Genomic DNA, 21,569 nt, shown 5'->3' with positions numbered 1-21,569 from the left:
AAAAAGTATAAATATTTGGGGAAAAAGACAAAAGATACCTTACCCTGGATGACAATTTCCCAGAAATGATTTAATTGTTTCATTTCCACTTTCTCTCGAAGGGCTCTCAGGAAATTGTTAAAGCGCTGCTCTTCTGAAAACTGTGGTGGTAGCAGGGGTAGAGGGGGTGGCAGGTCAGAGCACATACAGAAGCATAATGCATCCCAGATCAACGCCATTAGACACACATGAAGACACCTTATAAAAAATATATACACTGCTCTTCTTGGGTAAATGGGAAACTGACATTTCAAATGTTGGCTTCGTTTGCTAAGAGCCAGAAAGAAATCTTTCTGTCTGTTGAAGGCACAGAAATTTCCCTAGCCACATAATTTCTTTTGATGGCCTGGTGCTTTGTTTTTTTAAGTTTTAATACAGATAAATTCAAGCAAAGACAGAGAGACTATTTAGTGGATGCTCATGTACCATCACCCAACTTCCACAATTATCTACTCAGCCACATCTTGTTTCACTACACCTTCACCTCCTCCCAAACCCCTTGGACTCTTCTGAAACAAATTTCAGTCATGTTAGTCTACTTATAAACATCTCAGTATGTGGTATCTAATATATAGAGACTTTTAAAAAAACTCAGGAAAAAGAACAACAGGACCAAATAATCAGTCAATATTTACATTTTCCCAACTTTTTTTTTTTTGGTACATTCTTTTACATTTAGTTTTAAAAGGTCATTAAGACTGCTATGTCTCTAAAGTCTGTTCTGACCCTCCTCCATCTCTTTCTCTCTCCGTTTTGGAATCCAGTGACCTGGTACTCTAAAGGCCATGCACAGAAGTGTTATCAGACATTCCACCCAGCCTGCAGGCATGGGAGGGGGTAAATACGAAAAAGCAATTTCACTACCTTTTCGTCTAAGCAAATCCTCTTCCACATGTCTACGTCACCTTTAGCCTTATACTGACTCTACTTTGTCAATTTGTGGACTCTATAGGGCATTTGTATTATCTACTTCTGAATCTTTTATTCCATTCTAATTTTAACATTTTTCTCATTTTCTTATCATTCTTTGTAACTGTTTAAACAATTCAAGAATTAATTTGTTCACTGACTCGGCAAATTTAATCCACACCCACATTAAGAACTAGCATACACTACAACTATGCCTACTTTAAAAATATACTTTTTAATTTAAATTTGCTCACTCTTATCTAGAATTTATGTATAAAAGCCTAGAAATAATTTGAAAGATTTTTAGAAGTGTTTTCTAGTACTTCTATTAAAACAAACAGAAAACCTGACACTCAAAAGGTAGGGGGGTGCTGAGTAATTAATTTTCAATGTTCTTTTTTTTCTTGGCATTCAGATCCTTACTTCTGGTCTTTGTAAAATCTTTCTTAATAATTACACAAATATATATATATACATTTTCCATCCATTCCCTAAAATAGCTAGCCAAACAGAATATATAACACAATAAAAATTTCCTTGGTTCCCTACATAGAAATCATAGGGCCAGGACTATAGTGGAATAAAAAGCTAACTCCCAGGGATAAGACTACCTACCCATCTTTATTCCTCCTCAGAAATGACACTGATAGTGAAATGAGTAAGTCACTTCTACTTCTCCTGGCATACAGTGCTATTCTTAGTAATAAGTATGATGATTTCCAAAGCCCAGGCTTATTTGCAGGGTTTGTGAAGCTGGTCAACTATTTAGGAAAAGAACACAAGATCACATTACCTGAATGGCTTCCTCCCGGAAGACTTTGATACAGTCCATGCTCTTCATAAAATACGGTGTTTCGTTAGTATCCAAAAACTGTTCAATGTGACTTATTAGCTGGTGACTCGCTAGAACATAAGGCAATACATTTATTTTCATCGACTGGAGTGGTGCTTGTTAGAGAGGTATGTGCTCTTGTTTGCCTATAAAAAGGTACTATGGTTCAAGAACCTGGTGGTCCATTCTTTTTTTTTTTTTTTTTTTTGGTGAGGAGTTGGTCAGGAAGGAAAGATGACATACCAAATGCTGATTCCCAAAGTCTATACTTAAAGTTTGGATAATACCTATTGACATTTGCCAAAAAATAAAATTTCTAAAATGTTCAGAATTATGGCTAAATGTTCCTTTTGGAATTTCAAACACTAAGTTGTTGCTGTTGCTTTTCATCCCCCCTCCCCCCACCACCCCAGAATTTAAGGGCCATTGAGTAAGTAAATCCTTTCCTGATACTGTCATAGAAAATGGATCCTCTATTCCCTCCCCTAATTCCACTCAGGATAAATGTCAAACAGTGTCAGACGGTGAAAAATAATGAGTCAGGGACATTCCATCTTCTACCAATCACAAGTCAAATTAGAAAAGACCAGCCCTCATCTTAATTTTATAACATCCCCTTAGAATGGAAAATCACTGCTACATATCTTCTGCCCTTAGCTGAACCGGAACAGTCTCTAAGTTACTTAGCATTCTACAAAGCCATGCATACTTAATAAACAGTAACTGTCAGCAAACAGCATCATAAACGCTACAGAGAGAGGAAATACATTAATAATGTTATAGTTTCCAAAGTGGACTGCAAATGCCTCATAAACAAACAAACATTCTTCATGAAAAAAAGTGGAGGAAAATAAAAACATAAAGTCATCAGGGAACTTAAGTTGAGGATCAAAATGGACCCTGTGATACTTGTGGAAGAACAAACTAAGGAGATGTGCGCAGTCATGGCCTAAAGGCTCACTGTCACTGGTCCCCCTGAAACCAGTCCCCAGTGGCCTGTTCAGCAATTTGTGCTGAATGGTCAAGACACTGTAAGACTGCAGGTCTGCCATAGTGATGGCCTCATCCCGGCATTCTCAGAGTGGCCAGTGTGTGTGCATGCAATACTAGTGAAAACAACTTTCAAAGCTTGCCCATACAGGCTCAATGTGACATGAGCCTTGCTCAATGCTCATGAAGGACATGAAATGTGGTGCCATCTACTTATTTCCTAAGGATCTTGAAGCACGTGGAAAGGATTGAAAAACTGGATGAAGTATTTCCTAATGTAATAATTTTGCAGCAAGAGAAAAATATCCCAGTAACCATTTCATCTTTTCTACCAATGAGGAGATTATGATCTCCATTTCAATGACATTTTCAGCCAACTCTGAGGGATTAAAGAAACACTTCCATGCAATTTCAGAAATCTTTACCACTGTATCCTGCAGCAGTGAATTAATATTCAACTATAATTCAAAGGAGAGAAGAAATGTCTGGATGGGTCTTTTTAAACAAGGTAAACAATGCAACCCTGATTAGCAGGCATAGCAGGAAGCCATCAACAAGAAGCTCAGAGCAAGAGAAACTATCTCCCTTTTTTAGCCTGGAAAGGTGAAGTAACAGAAATGCTTGATATTTCCTATATGGCTCAAGCAGCCTGCTTTCTTAGATAGTCTGATACAAAGTTCACTTAGAGTTTCAGACCTGGCACAAACAACAGTGTTTATAGGCCAAGAGTAATAATCCTAGAGACACCAAGTTTCTCATTTCTTTTGAAATGTGAATGAGGACTCTTAGCAAGCTGTAATGTAAATACTTCTCTTTGCTTGATTTAGTGATTAATTTAGCCTAGTACATAATTATTGTGTGTAACTGCTTTATAGAAGATACTCTGCTATGTTCTACAGGAGATACAATTAAGCTGAAGATAAGATTTTTGCCATTGGGGAGTTTACAGTCTAATAGAGGACAACACACATACACACAAATAACAACAGGAGGTATATGTGAAAAGGGCTATCAGTGGTATGGAACTCTATCAACTGATCTGAGTTTTTAAAAATCTTCGGTGACTATAAGAAAACTTCACGATTTAACATGGCTTTTCTGCTGGGCGATGAAAGCTGACTTTGGCTATAAGACAGCAAAAAGAGAATGAGCAGAAGTAAGAAGAATGGAGGTAGGAAAGCACAGGCTGTATTTGGAGAAAAGCACACGGTCCGGCACATACAGTCCATGGAAGGAGCGCGGAAGAAAGAGGAGGAGGGAGAATTGAACGGGAAAAGGCAGGAGGGAAGGGAGTTCCACAGGGAGCCAACGATGTGCGTGAGGGGCCTGAGGCAGCACAGAGAGAGTGTAGGCAAAAAAGCGTTCAAGCCCAAGCCTTTAAGGAACTGCAGCATTTCGAGGCTGTATAGAGGAAAGGGGGCTGAAGAGGAGGCCAAGAAGAAATGGCCAGGGAGACAGAAGAAAGCCAGGAGGAAATGGCACAACAAATACTAAGAGAAGAAATTATTTGAAGAGAATTGTCTGCCGAGTTATAAAGTATTGCAGTAAAAATATTACATATTATTACTACCTAGAGATTGCAAGGAAAAGAGTATAATGAGCATGAGAGATTAAGGACGGACACTTAGGCTGTCTTTGGATCTGGGAGGCCATGAAACAACTAGAGAGTACCAAACTGCTCTGCAAAACACACAGCTTCTAGATCCATTTTTATCTTGAAATATGATGAAATAAACACACACCCAGCTGCCACCTTACAGAAAAAAAAATTTTTTTGAAAGAAACCTAAAATAAAATAAATACAAAAGCCAATAACCCATGTGCAGTAATGGTATGAAAAAGGAAGTAGTAATCTCAATACCCAGCTTCCATTTCAGAATGGAGTCCTTATGTAACTGTAAGCCTATGTGGATTTAGTTTTCTTATTTACATGTTAAGACTGTTCTGTCCTTTCCTCCAAAAAGTTTAGGAACAGAGATAGATAAACACACCCAAAATTCCAATAAATCAATGAATACACAGAACTAGATTTCACCCTTCTCAAAATAATCAGTTACATGACCTGGGCATCTAGCCCACGATTCTGATTCTGTCCCTCCACCTAGCCTATTCTGTGGTTCACTGACTATAATGAACCATTTAACACCAGTGAGTAGATGTGATGGATGGTACTTTAATAACCTGAATATCAGAATGAGATGTGAACAAGGGGCTTCCCATGCAAACTTTGGTAGCATTTCTCTGCCATTTTTAATAAAAGTAAATGCAGAAATGGTTGACAAGAAAAATAATACACTTTGGCTGGATTATGCTTTTTAACTCCCTCTTCTCCCCCATCACTCATAAAGGAAATGCTGATTATTAGGGTGCTTTTCTCTGTGTCTACATCAATTATAGGGCTAAGGAACGGCCTGTCAGTGTTCACACTCAGTAAATCACAACCCCAATTATAATTCACCAAAACGCTTTTCAGAATTAGTCAGAGGCTCAGTAATACTCATTAGCAGCTAATATAAAAAATGGTCATCGGCGGGACCATCCATCTCGGATACTAGGTCAGGCAAAAGCTGTCATTTATCTCAAGGAGTCTTCAGAATTAGGATGCCTATTCTGGATTTCAAAAGCATCTGTTCTGGGTTTGGGGATTTTTGTCTTTTTTTTTTTTTGTCTTTTTGTCTTTTCTAGGGCTGCTCCTATGGCATATGGAGGTTCCCAGGCTAGGGGTCCAATTCGAACTGTAGCTGCAGGCCTGGCCAGAGCCACAGCAGCACGGGATCTGAGCCACGTCTGTGACCTACACCACAGCTCATGGCAACGCCGATCCTTAACCTACTGAGCGAGGCCAGGGATCGAACCCACAACTTCATGTTCCTAGTCGGATTCGTTAACCACTGAGCCACAATGGGAACTCCATTTTGGGGATTTTTAATATGGGCATTGTATATTAACCCAGGATCTTATATGAGTACTGACTGTTGATACACAAAGTGAGTCTTAATACAATAAAATACTTTAGCGTATATTAAAATGCTATCAAGATTCAGAAGTGCTATGTAAGAGAAGAACAGAAGTGTTTTCCTGTTTAATCTGAAATGACGCTTTCTCTCTCTAGAGAAAACACTCAACACCTTCCAAAGTCCTACAGAATGAATCACCTCCCTTTTCACTGCACAGTCACAAACACCTGGGGCCATGTGCTTGCTGGCCTCTGACTTTATGTTTATTCAGTCCCTCTATTCCCTGCAAAGATGCTTCCAACAAAGTGAAAGGAAGTTATTTATTGCAGAGGTTTTTTTCCTCCATTGGACAGAGCCAAAAGAGCAGTAGGTTCACTTATCTGTCACACATTATAGAGAAAGGACTGTAAAGCCATCTCAGACAATTTTGCTGAACCCAGGTATCATTCAGAATGTCTCCTATTTTAATTCTTCTCATGATCTCAATGCCTCATATGAATTTTACTTATTGAAGAGGTGTACATTTTGCAGATGTCAGGAGTTAAATCATTTTTAAATGCTGAACAGATTTACATAGTCAATGACAACGGCATCTTTATAAAACAAAATAAAGTGACAATAAAAACCAAGCATTCAAATCAAATGAGTATGATTAGGTCAGTCACTAAAGAATAAAAAGGAATAACATCAGCAGCAAATAAAAATCTGAGCAAGTAGTTAAGTCTATGGCCAATTAAATCCACATATAAATTACAATCATTGTTTTAAGCCAAAAACTTACTAGAAACATTTGCCTGGTAAGAAAACAAATCTGCGTTTTAATACAGGTTAACTAAAACAGAAATGAATCACAAAGAGGCTTCCTTGTATCTCTTTACTATAGGATATAAATTGGCCATTGTGGGTAGAGGCTTTGAGTATTATCAGCCAGGGTCAAATCAGAACAGAAATCACTGAATATTTAACCAAAAATTTAATGTAGGCGACTGTTACACAGGTGATAAAGAACCAAAGCCCGCTGAGAATGGTGCTATAAACTCAGAGATTAGGAGTGGCAAGAGGTCCCTAGTACCCCTTGACACTGTGGGGAAAAGAGCAGAGCAAAGAAGGAGGTATAGCTAAAGCTCAGGGGCCTGCCCTATGGGAGCTAAAACCACTAAAGGCTGGAGATGCTGCCCCACTCATGAAGGGACAAAGAAAAGTACCCTGGCTTCTCTCTCCTTTCTTACTTCCCATCAATCTCCCATCAGGGTCTTTCATTGGCTGAACCCAGTAGGAAGTCAGCAGATGTGGGAGCCCAGAAAATGTAACTTGTAGAGCAGAGGTTGGCCCTGCCCCACTCCCTCTCCCAGATCTGGTATACAAAGGGGAGGGGTGAGCAGTGGATCTAGGGGCCACTGGAACAATGCATTACTACGAACCCACAGAAGTGGAGGCCCCATTTTATTTCAGGAGCTAGAAATTAACTAGATATCCTTTATTTTAAATAATAAAGGAAGGAGTTCCCTTGCGGCCTAGCAGTCAAGGAGCTGGCACTGTCACTGCTGTGGCTGGGGTCACTGCTCTGGCATGGGGTTCAATTCCTGGCCTAGGAACTTCCTCATGCTGCAAGCATAGCCAAAATAATAATGATAATAATAATACTAGTAAAGGAAGATAAAACATATAGGTTTTTTTCTTTCCTTCTTTCCAGTGAGGTTAGATACAATGAGGTAAGATTCAATTAAAAATTATTGAAAAGGTTCACAAGCATATTTAAAGCTTTTCCCAGCAATTTAAACTTTTTTAAAAAGCTACACTTCTACAAAAATAGAATTATGTAAAAAATATGACTTTCACTTCTACTTGAAAAATCCTGAGCTACATACATTTTCCTTTCCCTCAGGTTTGTGGTGAAACACAGCAGAGGTGGCCACACAACTGTGTGGACTGTGATGATAAACCGGAAGAGATGGGTATGACTGAACCCCTCCCAGAGCGTGCATGTCCTTTCATGACTCAAACGCACTTTTGAAAATGTACAAAAAGAACACATCCTAAATATTTTTTCCTTTAAATGACAAAAGATATGTTGGTTATTTCTTAAATACCCTTTCTGCTTCCACTTCTAAATGAGTTAGGATCTAAGCTTCTAGGAATGTGTCCTAAATATCTGCCTTCCTTGGTGTTGTATTATTCCTGTTTTTATTTTTGCAGCCTTTAATGAAATCTTTTTACTGGGGAAAAATAAATCAATGGGTGGCAACAAAAGAAACAGGGAACTAGGAAAAAAGTATAAGCTATATGAACTTGAAAATGATAGTTAAATGTCTTGTTTTTAAGAAGATGGACTGTAGAGCAAACCCAGCTCTGTCCTGCCCTTTGCCTCTGCTTCACCCTTCCCCTTTTTAGGAACTGTTCTGCTAGATTCTTTGCCCCAGACTTTCTCATCTAGCAGGCAGAAGTTGCCTGCCTCCCTTTTAGGAACAGAAAAAGTCAGTAGCTTTGACACAGCTTTGACACAGAGGAGAATACGACAGCCCTATGCCATATGCATGACCAGTGGCACGGGAAATTGAACTAAGGCATACAAAGCACTGACCACTTCAACAGCACAGATACAGCAATGGTTGTTGTTTTAGTTATTATTATTACATTATTATTATTTTTCTTACCAATAACTAAAAAACTCAATTAAAACCTCACCATTTAAGCTCCGTAAGTTTAGTCACAGCCTATTTTTTTCATGCGTAACGATTTTCTCATTAAATGCAGTAATTTCTTACAAACTGCACTAATAAAAGTAAGTCCTGCTGGGTGTTTTCTCCCCTTTTAAATGCTGCCTTTTCATTGATGTGTTAAATTAAAACCCCAGGCACAAGGACCAGAGTAAATGCAAAGTCTTTACCGTTAGACTCCATTCCTGCAGACTATGAGATCTCTTTCATTTTATTTTTGTTTTTATTTGAGTTAACTGTGAGTCCTACTTGTAGCCACAGGAAGAAAGAGTTTGAGGTCTCCTGGTCTTAGCTCACTCCACAAAAAAGGTGACAGTGTGAGCTAAAGAGAAACTAGAAAAATGGCATCTGGCTAATAAGCCCATTAGCTTTAAGCTCAGTTTATGTAAGAAAACATTACAAGTCTTTTTCATTTTCGATGAATAATGTTTCTCATCTTAAATAACTTGAGTGTAGAAGACCAGATCTATTCTCAGGTCAGTTGGAAATTTTTAAGTTTCCTGGTCAATGGCTGGGTTCCATGGCATTCTATGGTCTTTTAATTTTTTATCAAAATCATTCAATGTAACCATTAAAGACCCACTGAACATGTCCCACAAAGGCTGAAGGTTATCGATTCATATTTACAGGGCGTATAGCAGTTAACTAAAAATGAAAAAACATCTACTCTCTAGACTAGCTGATAAATCCTCCATTTCCGGAAAGGAGTGCACTTAAAAATAATGTAAAACGGGGACATAATGCTAACCTAAGAAAAAAACTAAAGAAAGACTTTTTCCTCAACTGAGGAAGTGGTTTCTTTAGCTCATTTCTATAATGTGCTATATGCTTGGAAATATACACTAAGGTTGGGAGTCGGGAGCAGAGGATAGAGAAAAAGGGTCTCCATAATTTTCTAATGTCCTGAAACAAATTCTAAAACTAAAAGTGATGCAGGAGTTCCCTGGTAGTGCACAGGGTTAAGAATCTGGTATTGTGGCTCAGTTTGCTGCTGTGGTGCAGGTCCAATCCCTGGCCTGGGAACTTCCACATGCTGTGAGAGCGGCCAAGATAAAATAATATAATATAAAATAAAAATGATATGGAAAAATTAAGAACTTAACCACCTAGACTTGATCTCATTCTAGATGAGTAGTAGGACGGAGGCAGAATACAAGATGACAGTGTTTGGTACTGGAATAATTGTATAGTATCTGTCTAGCTTCATACCTGAGTGGATGTCAGCAAGCTAATGTAGGAAGTAGGCAGAAGGAAACAAGTAGCCATAGTAACAGTGCAGCCAAGAGAAAATGCTCTAAAACAGGAGACCAATCTGGCAATGGGATCCAATTAAAAGTTGGTAATTAAATGGAACTGAAATGCATGTTGCAGTTGAAGAGATACAGTGAGTGATGAGTCAGACTCCTCAGCAAGGAGAGAAGCAGGTGGCTACCAGTTGAATGTGCTTTTGCGGATGATGGAGGAAGGGGAGGCAATACACAGTGTTTTGCAATCCCTCAAAAATTTGACTCATTCTTGGAATTCCTGCTGTGTTATAGCAGGTTAAGGATCAGGAGTTCCTGCAGCTATAGCATAGGTCACAGCTGCAGCCTGGATTCAATCCCTGGCCCAGGAACTTCCACATGACTCTTAAATGGAAATATCAAGTACCAGAAATTTTGAAACAACTGCATTCCATGTAGTAAATCTTAAAAATTGGTAATGATGTTCTGTGTCTATATGGTATCTTTCCTTAAGGTGTCCTTGACACCTTAGATCCGCCCCCTCATCTTTTTCTGGTTTTGCAAAGAAATCTGCATAGTATTCCAAAGCTCAAAATACAGAGCTGTTATTTTTCTCTACTTCTTTTTGATGAGGCTAGGATTTGTGAATCAATCCAGAGAACCTGAGGATTAATTCCACTGTAATTCAAAAATTCAAACTATTATTATTCCAAAGCACTGCTTTATTAAAGTCAACAATGGGAACAAAAAAACTATTAGCCAGAATTATTCAGAGAGCATAAAAACAGGCGAGGCTTTATCTGCCCCACTGATGGGAGGCCAACTGCAGCATCTTTGATAATGAATCATACTACAATAAAATTACTGCTGGGCATTGGTATCCCAGAATATATTGGCTCTTAAATCTCAAAAATCTCTTTAGGGAGGATTTGAGGGTGAGAAAAAAAAAAAGGACATTCTTTGTGGAAGGAATATCATGAGCAAACATACAGAGGAGCAGGAAAGAGCAATGTCACAAGAGTATTAGCAGGAATACAGTTTGGTTTGAGTACAGGTGCACAGAGGGGACCTGTACTAGATGGGTCTGGAACAGCAGGATGGGACCAGGTTGTGGAAAGTCTTGTCTGGGAGACTAATTTCAAAGACTTGAAGGTGTGATTAAGAAGGGCTGACTCATAATCAAACTTGTGCTTTAAGAAGCTAAATTTGTACCAACATATGGGATGAGTTAAACAAGAAGAACTTGAAGGGTAATTAATATAAGATGCTAGAGCTGTCCAATGGTGAAATAATAAAAGCTTGAATTAGAGTAGTGGTATCTAGGATGGAAAGGAACAGACAGACACGAGAAGACTGGATTAGAAAATGATTAGAAATTAGAAGAGAATAAGAAATAGGTACAAAATGATCAGAAATGCTCGTCAACAGTAAACTCAAAGAGGCAAAATAACAGCAGTAACAAAAACCCCTTCTATCTGGGGAAAGTCCTCTTATAGCCATATAGTCATAGTACCAGGACACCCCATTACTCTGGCTGTTTCCTCACTTAGGATACTTTCTTTGGGCCCTCTCCTATCCAGCCTATTATGGCTCAGGTCATGCCAGCCTCCTCTACGAATTCTTCTTCAAACTAGTCAACTTGCCATACTCTATGGTGACTTCTCCCAGATTTATATTTATAACCGAGGGCTTTCTCCTGAAGTCAAGAACGTATAACCAACTCAGTATGTCTTTCTTTCCTCAGTAAATGCCAATCCTTCCAGTTGCTCAGGCCAAAAAATTTAAGAGTCACCCTTGACTTGTTTCCTTCTCTCACATTTATTTTCAAACCATCAGCAAAAGCTGCCAATTCTACTTTCAAAATATATCCAGAGTCTGGCCTCTTTTCACTCCCTTCATCACTACCCCTCCCACTTGGATTACCAAAGGAGCCTTCTAACTCATGTGCCTACTTCAACCTTGCCCATTCTCAACACAGCAGCCAGAGTGCCTTTTAAAACATAATCAAACAGATCTTCCTTTACTCAGACCTCTTCAATGGTTTCCCATTTCACTCAGAGAAAAAGCACAACGGTCTAGGAGGCCTTACATGGTAAGGCCTTCAAACACCTCTGATCTCATCCCTGCTTCTTTCTTCCAGCCACGCTGGCTTCCCTGATGCTCCTGGGTGATGCTCCCTCTGTCCCCAGAGATATCCACCAGGTTCTATCTTCCATTTTCCTTAATTCTCTATTCAAAGATAATGGGCAGCAAGCCTTCCTTGATCCTCTATATAAAATCACAGGTCACAACCCCAGCATTCACCATCCCACTATCCTGTTTTTTTTTTTTTTATCAATAGTGGTATCAGTGTTCCCCACCAATTCACTTTCTTTCTAGAACCTCAGAAAGTGATCTTATCTAGAAGCGGGGTCTCTGCAGCTATAATTAAGTTAATAAGCGGGGGGGGGGGTTTGCCGGGGGGAAGAGAGGGGAGGTAAATCCGATACAACTAAGATCCCTATAAGAAGAGGTAAATCTCGACAGATACACAGAACCCCATCTGAAGATGAGACTGGGACTGAAGCAACGCATTTACAAGCTAAGGAACACCAAGGATTGCCAGTTGTCACCAAAAGCTAGGAAAGAGGGGCATGGAATGGATTCTCCCTCAAGAGTCCTTAGGTAGAACTAATACTGCTAACACCTTGATTTTGGACTTCTAACCTCCAGAACTAAGAGAAAATAAACTTCTGCTGTTTTAAGCCAGCCAGGCTGTGATGCTTTGTTACAGCAGCCCCAGGAAACTAATACAAGTGCTTATCGCCATTTGACATAGATCGTCTAATTTGTTTACTGTGTCTCACCACAGTGACTAGCACATAATAGGCATTCAACAACCATTTGCTATAGGATGAATAAATGACCTAGGTGTCACTGAGTTACTCCTCTAAAAGCTTCATGTCTAAAAGACATGAAGATATCTTTTTGTATTCCTTCAACTTAAACCCATACACTGTGTATTCAGTACTGGGGCTACTACTAACAGGAATGGACCATCTACAACTCTTACCACAATCCATTACCTTAATTTTATAGAAATGGAAATGGTTAAAATAAAGCTCCATGGAAAAAGAAAATACAAAGACAGAGTAATGGGCTATGTAAGGCATATGCAGGTATGTGTAGATACCATTTTCGCATGGCGGTGACTATATATGTAGGCTTCTCTGTTGCCCTCGCTTACTAAGTATGAATTAGCTCAATCCCACCTTGTTGTAAGCTCTTTTTTCCCTCTTAGGTCAAGTTGGTTGATACTACTAGGAATGGGCAGTTCTCAAATATGTGCTATCTATGACTGTACCTTCAACATGCCACACCCTAAAACAACTAACCATCTTGACTATAACATAGAGCACTAATGGGGATTAAGAGGGTTATTCCTATGGAAGAGTGTGAGAAAGCAAGATGAGAGAGTGTGGTATAAGGAGGGTTTGGAAGAGAGGTTCAATGAAGAAAGAGACTTCCCCTCCTTATGTACTACTTGACTTTTTGCCAATGACCAAGTACTTATTTTTTAACAAGAAGAAGCAATTAGATCATCTTGAAACATATATGAGACTACTATATAAGTAAACAATAAACTATCTATTTCTAGTGACTTCTAAATGGAAAGACATTTTTCATGGGTTGGCACTGACTGATGGCACTTCCTCAAAACAGTGGATTCCAATGATCCTTTTTTTTTTTTTTTCTGGTCTTTTTGCCTTTTCTAGGGCCGCTCCCACGGCATATGGAGGTTCCCAGGTTAAGGGTCGAATCAGAACTGTAGCCGCTGGCCTACGCCAGAGCCACAGTAATGTGGGATCCGAGCTGGGTCTGCAACCTACACCACAGCTCACAGCAGTGCCAGATCCTTAACCCACTGAGCAAGGCCAGGGATCAAACCCGCCACCTCATGGTTCCTAGTCGGATTCATTAACCACTGAGCCACGATGGGAACTCGCTCTATTCTAGTGATCCTTTAATTTCTTTTTTGTTTTATTCTTCCTCTACCATCTACTCCTCCCTGTTTATTGTTCATATACTTAAAGGGTGATATTAAAAAGGACTTTAGAAATTATGTAATTTCACCAACTGTCCTGAACAACCTATCAATTTGAACCAGATTTGTGGCAGGCAAAATTTTTCTTTAGTTTGTAGGTTCAACCCTCCCTATAATTCCATACATTTAAAGTTCAAATGTGTAAGTCTTGCTGGCTTTATTATAGTCCATCTAATAAGAGTAATTAGAAATGGGACAATTATGGGATAATCCAACCTCGTGTATGAGGTAAATAATGAATTAAACAAAACATACCCATGCTTGAGAAAACATCACCAAAGAAGAAATATACGAAAGGAAGCAACAACGAACTTGCGAATGTTCCAAACCTATAAACACTGACCTAAGCCTTGCCATACTAAGATACCTGTCGTCACTGAAAGGTAAACTGGCTTTCGTTACTCACAACTAATCATTTCTTGTGCTCTGACAGGTTTTGAAACCTCTACAGTTTTTCTTGTACTGAGTACACTTGCCGTTTACTAATGTAAATGAATTCTTCTCATGAAGCAGAGGATTCTGAAACACAAACATAATCTTGTGATACATGTATCTAAGTTTATTTTTTTAACTCCAATACCTAAAGACCTTTATTTAAAATATACTCTATATTACTTTAACTGATAATGTTTTCCTTGTTAGTACTCTATAGAAATTCACTTGGGTTTCTTAGATTTTTGTTCAGCTAAGTGAAGCAAAAATTATAAAGGTTTCATTAGCCCACAAGGTCTCAAGGTAAATAACCTTCAATACTCAAAACATCATGGAGAACAACTAGACAGAAAATCAACAAAGATACAGATCTGAACAAACTATCATCCAAAGCTAACCAAACTGACATTTACAGAATCCTCAACCTAACAACAACATTCTTTTTAAGGGCATATGAAACATTTGTCAGAACAGACTACACACTAAGCTATAAAACAAGTCTCAATAAATTTAAAAGGGTTGAAGCCACTCAAAATATGTTCTCCAATCACAACAGAATTAAATTAAAAATCAACGAAAGAAAGAAATTTGGTGATTCTCCAGTATTTGGAAATTAAACAACACAGTTCTAAACAATGCAAAGATCAAAGTAATCACAAACAAGAGTATTTTCACTGAATGAAAGTGAAAACACATTATCATGAGTTACGATGCACAGCCAGAGAACTGGCTAGAGGGAAAGTTATAGGTTTGAACACCTATGTTGGAAAAGAAATGAAGTTTCAAATCAATAATACAAACTTCCAGCATGGAAAACTGAAAAAAGAGCAAATTAAATCCAAAACAAGCAAAAGGAGGGGAATAGTAAAGATCAGAGCAGAAATCAATGAAATTTTTAAAAAATGATAATGAAGAAAAATCAATAAAGCTAAAACTTAGGATCTTCTATAAAAGAGAAACAAAACTTGTAAACCTTAACAGAATGACCAAGAAACAGAGAAGATACAAATTACCAAAGTCAGGAATAAAAGCAGGCTCATCACTACCAACCATAGAACTTAAAAATATTCTAAGAGGAAAATAATATGAACAATATTATGCTAACAAATTAGACAACTTAGATGAAATAGACAAATTCTTAGAAAAATACAAATTACCATCAATGACTTAAGAAGAAATTGAAAATATGACTAAATCTATCTTAAGTAAAATAACTGAATTAGTACTTTAAAAAAAGCTTCCCACAATGAAATCAGTCCCAGAAGGTTTCCCTGGTGAATTTGATCTAACATTTAAAGAGGAGATCGGGAGTTCCCGTCGTGGTGCAGTGGTTAACGAATCCGACTAGGAACCATGAGGTTGCGGGTTCGGTCCCTGCCCTTGCTCAGTGGGTTAACGATCCGGCGTTGCCGTGAGCTGTGGTGTAGGTTGCAGACGCGGCTCGGATCCCGAGTTGCTGTGGCTCTGGCGTAGGCCGGTGGCTATGGCTCTGATTCAACCCCTAGCCTGGGAACCTCCATATGCCGCGGGAGCGGCCCAAGAAATAGCAACAACAACAACAACAAAAGACAAAAAGACAAAAGACAAAAGACAAAAAAACAAAAAAATAAAAAAAAATAAAGAGGAGATCATACCAATCCCACCAATCCCAAAGAGGAGGAAAGAATATTGCTCAACTCACTCTGTAAGGCCTATATTTTCCAGACACCAAAGCCAAGCAAAGATATCACAAGAAAACTACCAGAAAGTATCCTTCATGAATACATACGCAAAAATCCTAAAATATTAGCAAAATGCACTCATGATCATTTGAAAAGGATTATTTATCACAACTGCCTGGAATTTATCCTTGCAATGCAGGGTTGGTTTAACAGCCGAAAATCAAGGAATATACCATATTTATTGAAGAACAAAACCAACGTGATCATCTCAGTAGATGTAGAATACGCACCTGACAAAACTCAACACTCATTTATAATAAAAACCCTCAACCACATAGGAATGGAAGAGAACTTCAGCTGATAAAGGGAATCTGAGAAAAACTTAGAACTAACATCATACTAATGGTGAATGTCTGAAAGCCAACATTGTACTAGATTAAGAAAAAGAAATTAAAAGCATTCAAGTTAGAAAGGAAGAAGTAAAACTGTATTTGTAGGCAATATAATCTTCTTAAGCAGAAAATCCCAAGGAGTATATAAAAACAACTAGAACTAATAAACAATTTTAATAAGGCTAATCACAATTTTATGGTGATCAGGATATTTAAAAAATCACTATTTCTATATACTAGCAACAGTCCAAAATTAATTTCTAAAAATTCCATTCACAATTGCATTAAAAGAAAAAAATACTCGGCAAAAACTTAACGAAAGAAGTGCAGGACTTATACACTAAAAACGACAAAACACTATGGAGAAAAAGTAAGATCTAAATAAATGGAAAAATAATCCATATTCACAGATTAGAAAATTCAATGTTAAGATAAAGACTCTTCCTTATTTAATTTATACACTCAATGCAATTCCTATCAAAATCCCTATAAATTGAAAAACTGATTCTAAAACTTACATGGAAGTGCAAAGGACCTAGATTAGCCAAAATAATTTTACAAAAGAACAAAATTGAAAGACTTAATGATACAGTATTTCAAAACTTACTATAAAGCTAAAGTAACCAAAACAATGCATTAGTGAAGGACAGACACAGATCAATGTAACAGAATTGAAGACTACAGAAATAAACTCTTACATTTATGGTCAAATAATTTTAAATTAGGTATCAAGGCAATTTGATGAGAAAAGGACAGTCTTTTCAACAAATAATCCTCAGACAATTAAATATCCTTGTGAAAAACAACGAATCTACACACTTACTACATTCTCATTTACAAAAATCACCTCAAAGTGAATTACACACCTAAACTTTCAAAAGAAAAGAAGAAAATCTTTGTAACTTGGACTAAGCAACAATTTCTTATAAATGACAACAAAACGACAGTCCATAAGAGAAAAACAAATAAACAGACTAATCAAAATTAAGAAATTCACACTTCGAAAGACAAATTAAAAAGACCATATTTACAAATCATGTATCTAATAAAGGACTTGTATCTATAATATATTTAGAACTTTCTACATCTCAATAAGACAATCCAATTTTTTAAAATGGGCAAAAGATATGAATAGGCATTTCACCAAGGAAGATACATGAATGGCTATTAAGCACATGAAGTCTGATCAGCATCATCAGTTGTTGCTAAGAAACTGCAAACTAAAACCACAATAATATACCAACAAATTGGCACTAAAATAGCTATTCTTGAAAAGACTGACTTACAAGCATTATCAAGGATGTGGAAAAAATGGAACCCTTATTCATGGTTGGTGTAGATATAAAATGCTAAGTCACCTTTGAAAAGAATTTGGCTATTTCTTAAAAAGTTAAACATAAACTTCCCATATTCCCAGCAATTCCATGCCTAGCCAAGAAAACAGAAAACATACAAAGGATTGTATACAAATGTCATAGCTAAAAACTGGAAACAATCCAAGTATCTTATCAATTGATGAGTAGATAAACAAAATGTGGCATATCTATTAAAATGGAATAATAGTTAGCAATAAAGTCAATTATTGATACATGCTACAACATAGACAAATGTCAAAAACCTTATGCTAAATAAAAGAAGCCAGATACAAAAGGTTACATATTGATCAATTCCATTTATGTGAAATTTCCAGAAAAGACAAATCTAGAGAGACAGAAAATGGATGCTTGGAGTGGTGGTGGGAAAAAAAAATGACTACAAATGGTCACAGGAACCTTTTGGAATTGAGGGAAAAGTTCTTTAGGTTGTGGTGATGATTGTACAACTTTTTACATTTATTAAGGATCACTAAGTTACACTTAGAATGAGTACATTTTATAGTAGAAAATTATACTTCAGTAAACTACTTACAGAGTTCCCATCTTGCCTCAATGGAAACAAATCTGACTAGTATCCATGAGGACGCAGATTCGATCCCTGGCCTCACTCAGTGGGTCAAGAATCTAGCGTTGCTGTGAGCTGTGGTGCAGGCCAGCAGCTATAGCTCCGATTTGACCCCTAGCCTGGGAACCTCCATGTGCTGCAGATTCAGCCCTAAAAAGACAAAAAATAAATAAATAAAAATAAATAAACTACTTGAAAATTGGCAATAAATAAGTGCAATTTAGCTAAGAGATTTGTAGAGATTTACCACAGACAAAAGGGAGACACTAGATGTTTACACTACAGAATAACTGCCAAAAAGCTCAGACCAGTAAATCTTATCCTTAATGCCTAGGAAACACTACTAGATTCCAAAGACAAGCGAATCATCAAAAGACAGTTCTCATATGAGAAACAGCTCCTGACTCCAATGGCCTACCAATGAAATACAATGACCGTCCTGGGTGTTTTCGTTTCATTTCTTTGCCGCTAAAAGACAAAGAGATAAAGAGAAGAAGAGAGGCAAACTCTGATGTCTCTTTTTATAAGAGCACTGAACCCATCATGAGGGCTCCACCCTCAGGACCTCATCTAAACCTAATGATCTTCCAAAGGCCTTCCAAACATATGAGTTTGGGAAGTGGGGTAGGGAACGGGAGACAATTCAGTCCACAGCAAGGCCTTTAATCATAACTATTAACTACAGATTTTTTTTCCAACTGTCAGGAAGTGCAAACAAAAAAAAAATAATTTTTTCTCTCATGTCCAAAGACATCTATGATAATAAAATTCTCAAGCCTGCTGAAATTGAGTTCTATATCTGAATCAAACTCCTTTCCTTTTCTGGCCAAAGAAAGTACGCCATTTTTAAAAGTTTATGTAGACATGGGTAAGAGACAGGACTAACTGTACCAAATTATACTTGCCACTTTTTTCTGTGTCAGCACATTTCTTATCATTTGAAAGTGTATGTGTGTTGGGGGGGGGACCAAACACTTTTATTGCATTTAAGTGGGACTCCAAGCTGTTTCTAGGCTCCTCAACACATTTCAGCCGATTAGTGACTCTTTTAACAAAAGCCTAACATCCTTTCCCAAACATCTTAATTGGTTAAGAGCTTCTGTTGTTTGCCATGAGGAGTCACTTTAAGCCATTGATTAAAGCAGTTTGCACATCAGCACAATCTGAAATCAGTTTCCATTTTCAGCCAGCTGGGCTTAAGAAGCAATCATGAAGACAGCCCAGTTCAAGGAGAACCAAGTGCAATGCCCTCCATGACTGCGATCTACCACGCAGGGCAAGTTTATAGGTGGTGGGGAAAAGGACCAAAGTGCCACGAGGAAGTACTTCGGCTCTCTGCTTCACAAATCACTCTCACTAGCACTTCCTTCAAGGGTAAACTCCATCAGCAAGTCGGATAACACGCCCTTCCTCCAAAGCCATTATTAATTCTGTGTTTCCAGCAGAGCCGACTGTGAGCACTTGCCTGGCTGCTCTGCTGGCACAGGTCATCAAAGCAAGTCAAGGGTCACTATGTTAAATGCAGGCTTAAATGGACTTGGTATTCTTCTAGGTGTTCTGATACAAGGAAAGCATTCATACCAGTTCCACATTTTCAGTCAGAGGGAAAAAATATCCTTTCTATTCTTAACATAAAAAGGGGAAAAAATACCCAGCAGGTTGAAGGCAAGTAACTCTGCTACCTAGCATGAGAAAACAAAACCTTGAGAGAACAGGGATGCTGTCATGTGTCACATATAGATGTCCTTTAATGCTCTCAGGAAGAAATCTTGGTGCTCACTGAGAGCCTACCTGAAGCAACCAGATTTTGATTTTGTATGCTACCAGTTGGCTCTCCTTCTTAACAGACAGCCAGGCTACATTCTGCAAGAGCCACACTCTATAATTAGGAAAATTCTGATCTACAGGTTGATAAGAATTGGAAAGAATCCAAGTAAGAATGGATAGAAGCCTTTTAGAGAGAGAAAATTGAAAACACTTATAAAGAGGTTGCATGTATATGACAGTCTTTTGATTTCAATGTCATTTTTATTTTTCTTTTGGTCTTCATTTTAATTTCATTTCCATTATTTGGTTAATGAGTTTCACTATTTTAAAACGTAAACTTCAGAGCAGTGCTGTGCCATCTAATGGAATTTAAGCAACCAATGAAGAAGTTTTAGGCCCAAGAGGCCAAGAACTGGCTCTCTGGAATCTGATCCAGTGTCTTCCACACATGTGCAATAATCTGTGCAAAGTCACCTTAACTATTCTGGGCCTCAATCCATGCCACATGGAAGATGAATCAGACCCTAAGGGTCACTGATACATAATTACCATGTCAAATAATAGCTTGCCCTTTTAGTAGATATTCTTTAACATTTCCAAATAAACTGGCTTTTGTTTTTGAATGAGAGACGATTTATCATTGATAAGTGAGGCATAAAATAAGTCTGAATCATCAAGTTTTGGAGTCTAATGATTTAAAACTAAAAAGGAAAGAAGAAAGTAAGTGAAGAACAAGTAAGATATTTAATAAAAAATATAGGCGTTCCCATCGTGGATCAGCGGAAATGAATCTGACTAGCATCCACAAGGACATAGGCTAGATCCCTGGCCTTGCTCAGTGGGTTAAGGATCTGGCATTGCCATGGGTGTGGGGTAGGTCCAGACAGTGGCTCTGATCTCACATCGCTGTGGCTGTGGCACAGGTCAGTGGCTACAGCTCCAATTTGACTCCTAGCCTAGGAACCTCCATATGCCACAGGTGTGGCCCTAAAAATATATTAAAAAAAAGTATAGGCTAAATTCTAGAATCTGTAATCATGTGTTTTCCCTCTCACGATTAGATGCATTACAGCTATTCTGGGAAAAGGACTAAGAAAGGAGGTCAAACTGTTAAAAAAATAAACAAACCTTTCATAGGGCTAAAGATGATTTAAATTTAGTTCTGTTTGTATTTGGAATCCTTCTCTCAAGATATTCAAGATATTTGACAGAACTTATTTTTCCTAAATTTTCCAGCTCTGTGTAAAACAGTAAAGGCCGAATTTTTATCTTTTTATTTTCATGTGGAAAGGGTTACATGTTTCATACCAAAGATTACATAAACTAGGGTCCACTAAAAAAAGAAAAGACACATGAAATTTCTCCTAGAGCCCAGCTTTTGAGAATCCATAAGTTGGAGCTTGATTCCTGGCAGAAAGTCATAATGTGTGTGAGTAAACTGGGTGCCAATGAGAAAGTGCTTTACCACACAGCGGAGTTGGAAAAAACTGTCTATTTGACTTTAGCAAATAATAAAATTTTATTACTAATTGTACCACATGCTACCTAGTGTTGGAAAATCTTGCAGAAGTGAATTTTAAGAAACGCCCTTTAAAACTCAAAGGATATTGTTTGATGTTTGAGAA

General features: G+C 37.9%; 1 protein-coding gene across 3 annotated transcripts in view; it reads right to left on the bottom strand.

Annotated features, from left to right (window-relative positions):
- The window catches only part of XRCC5 (X-ray repair cross complementing 5), a 97,032-nt gene that overhangs the window by 14,356 nt on the left and 61,107 nt on the right, over nucleotides 1–21,569 (bottom strand). For all 3 annotated transcript variants that reach the window (XM_003133649.5, XM_005672177.3, XM_013984470.2), the window contains 2 exons: nucleotides 1,742–1,851; nucleotides 44–140 (listed from right to left, as the gene is read on the bottom strand). In XM_003133649.5, the coding sequence (XP_003133697.3) occupies nucleotides 44–140; nucleotides 1,742–1,851 (207 nt within the window). The remainder of the gene's footprint in view (nucleotides 1–43; nucleotides 141–1,741; nucleotides 1,852–21,569) is intronic.

This window comes from Sus scrofa, chromosome 15 (assembly GCF_000003025.6).
Source record: "Sus scrofa isolate TJ Tabasco breed Duroc chromosome 15, Sscrofa11.1, whole genome shotgun sequence".
Classification (NCBI taxonomy): Eukaryota; Metazoa; Chordata; class Mammalia; order Artiodactyla; family Suidae; genus Sus; species Sus scrofa.
The sequence above is the reverse complement of the archived record's forward strand: the minus strand, read 5'-3'. Positions and strand labels throughout refer to the sequence as shown.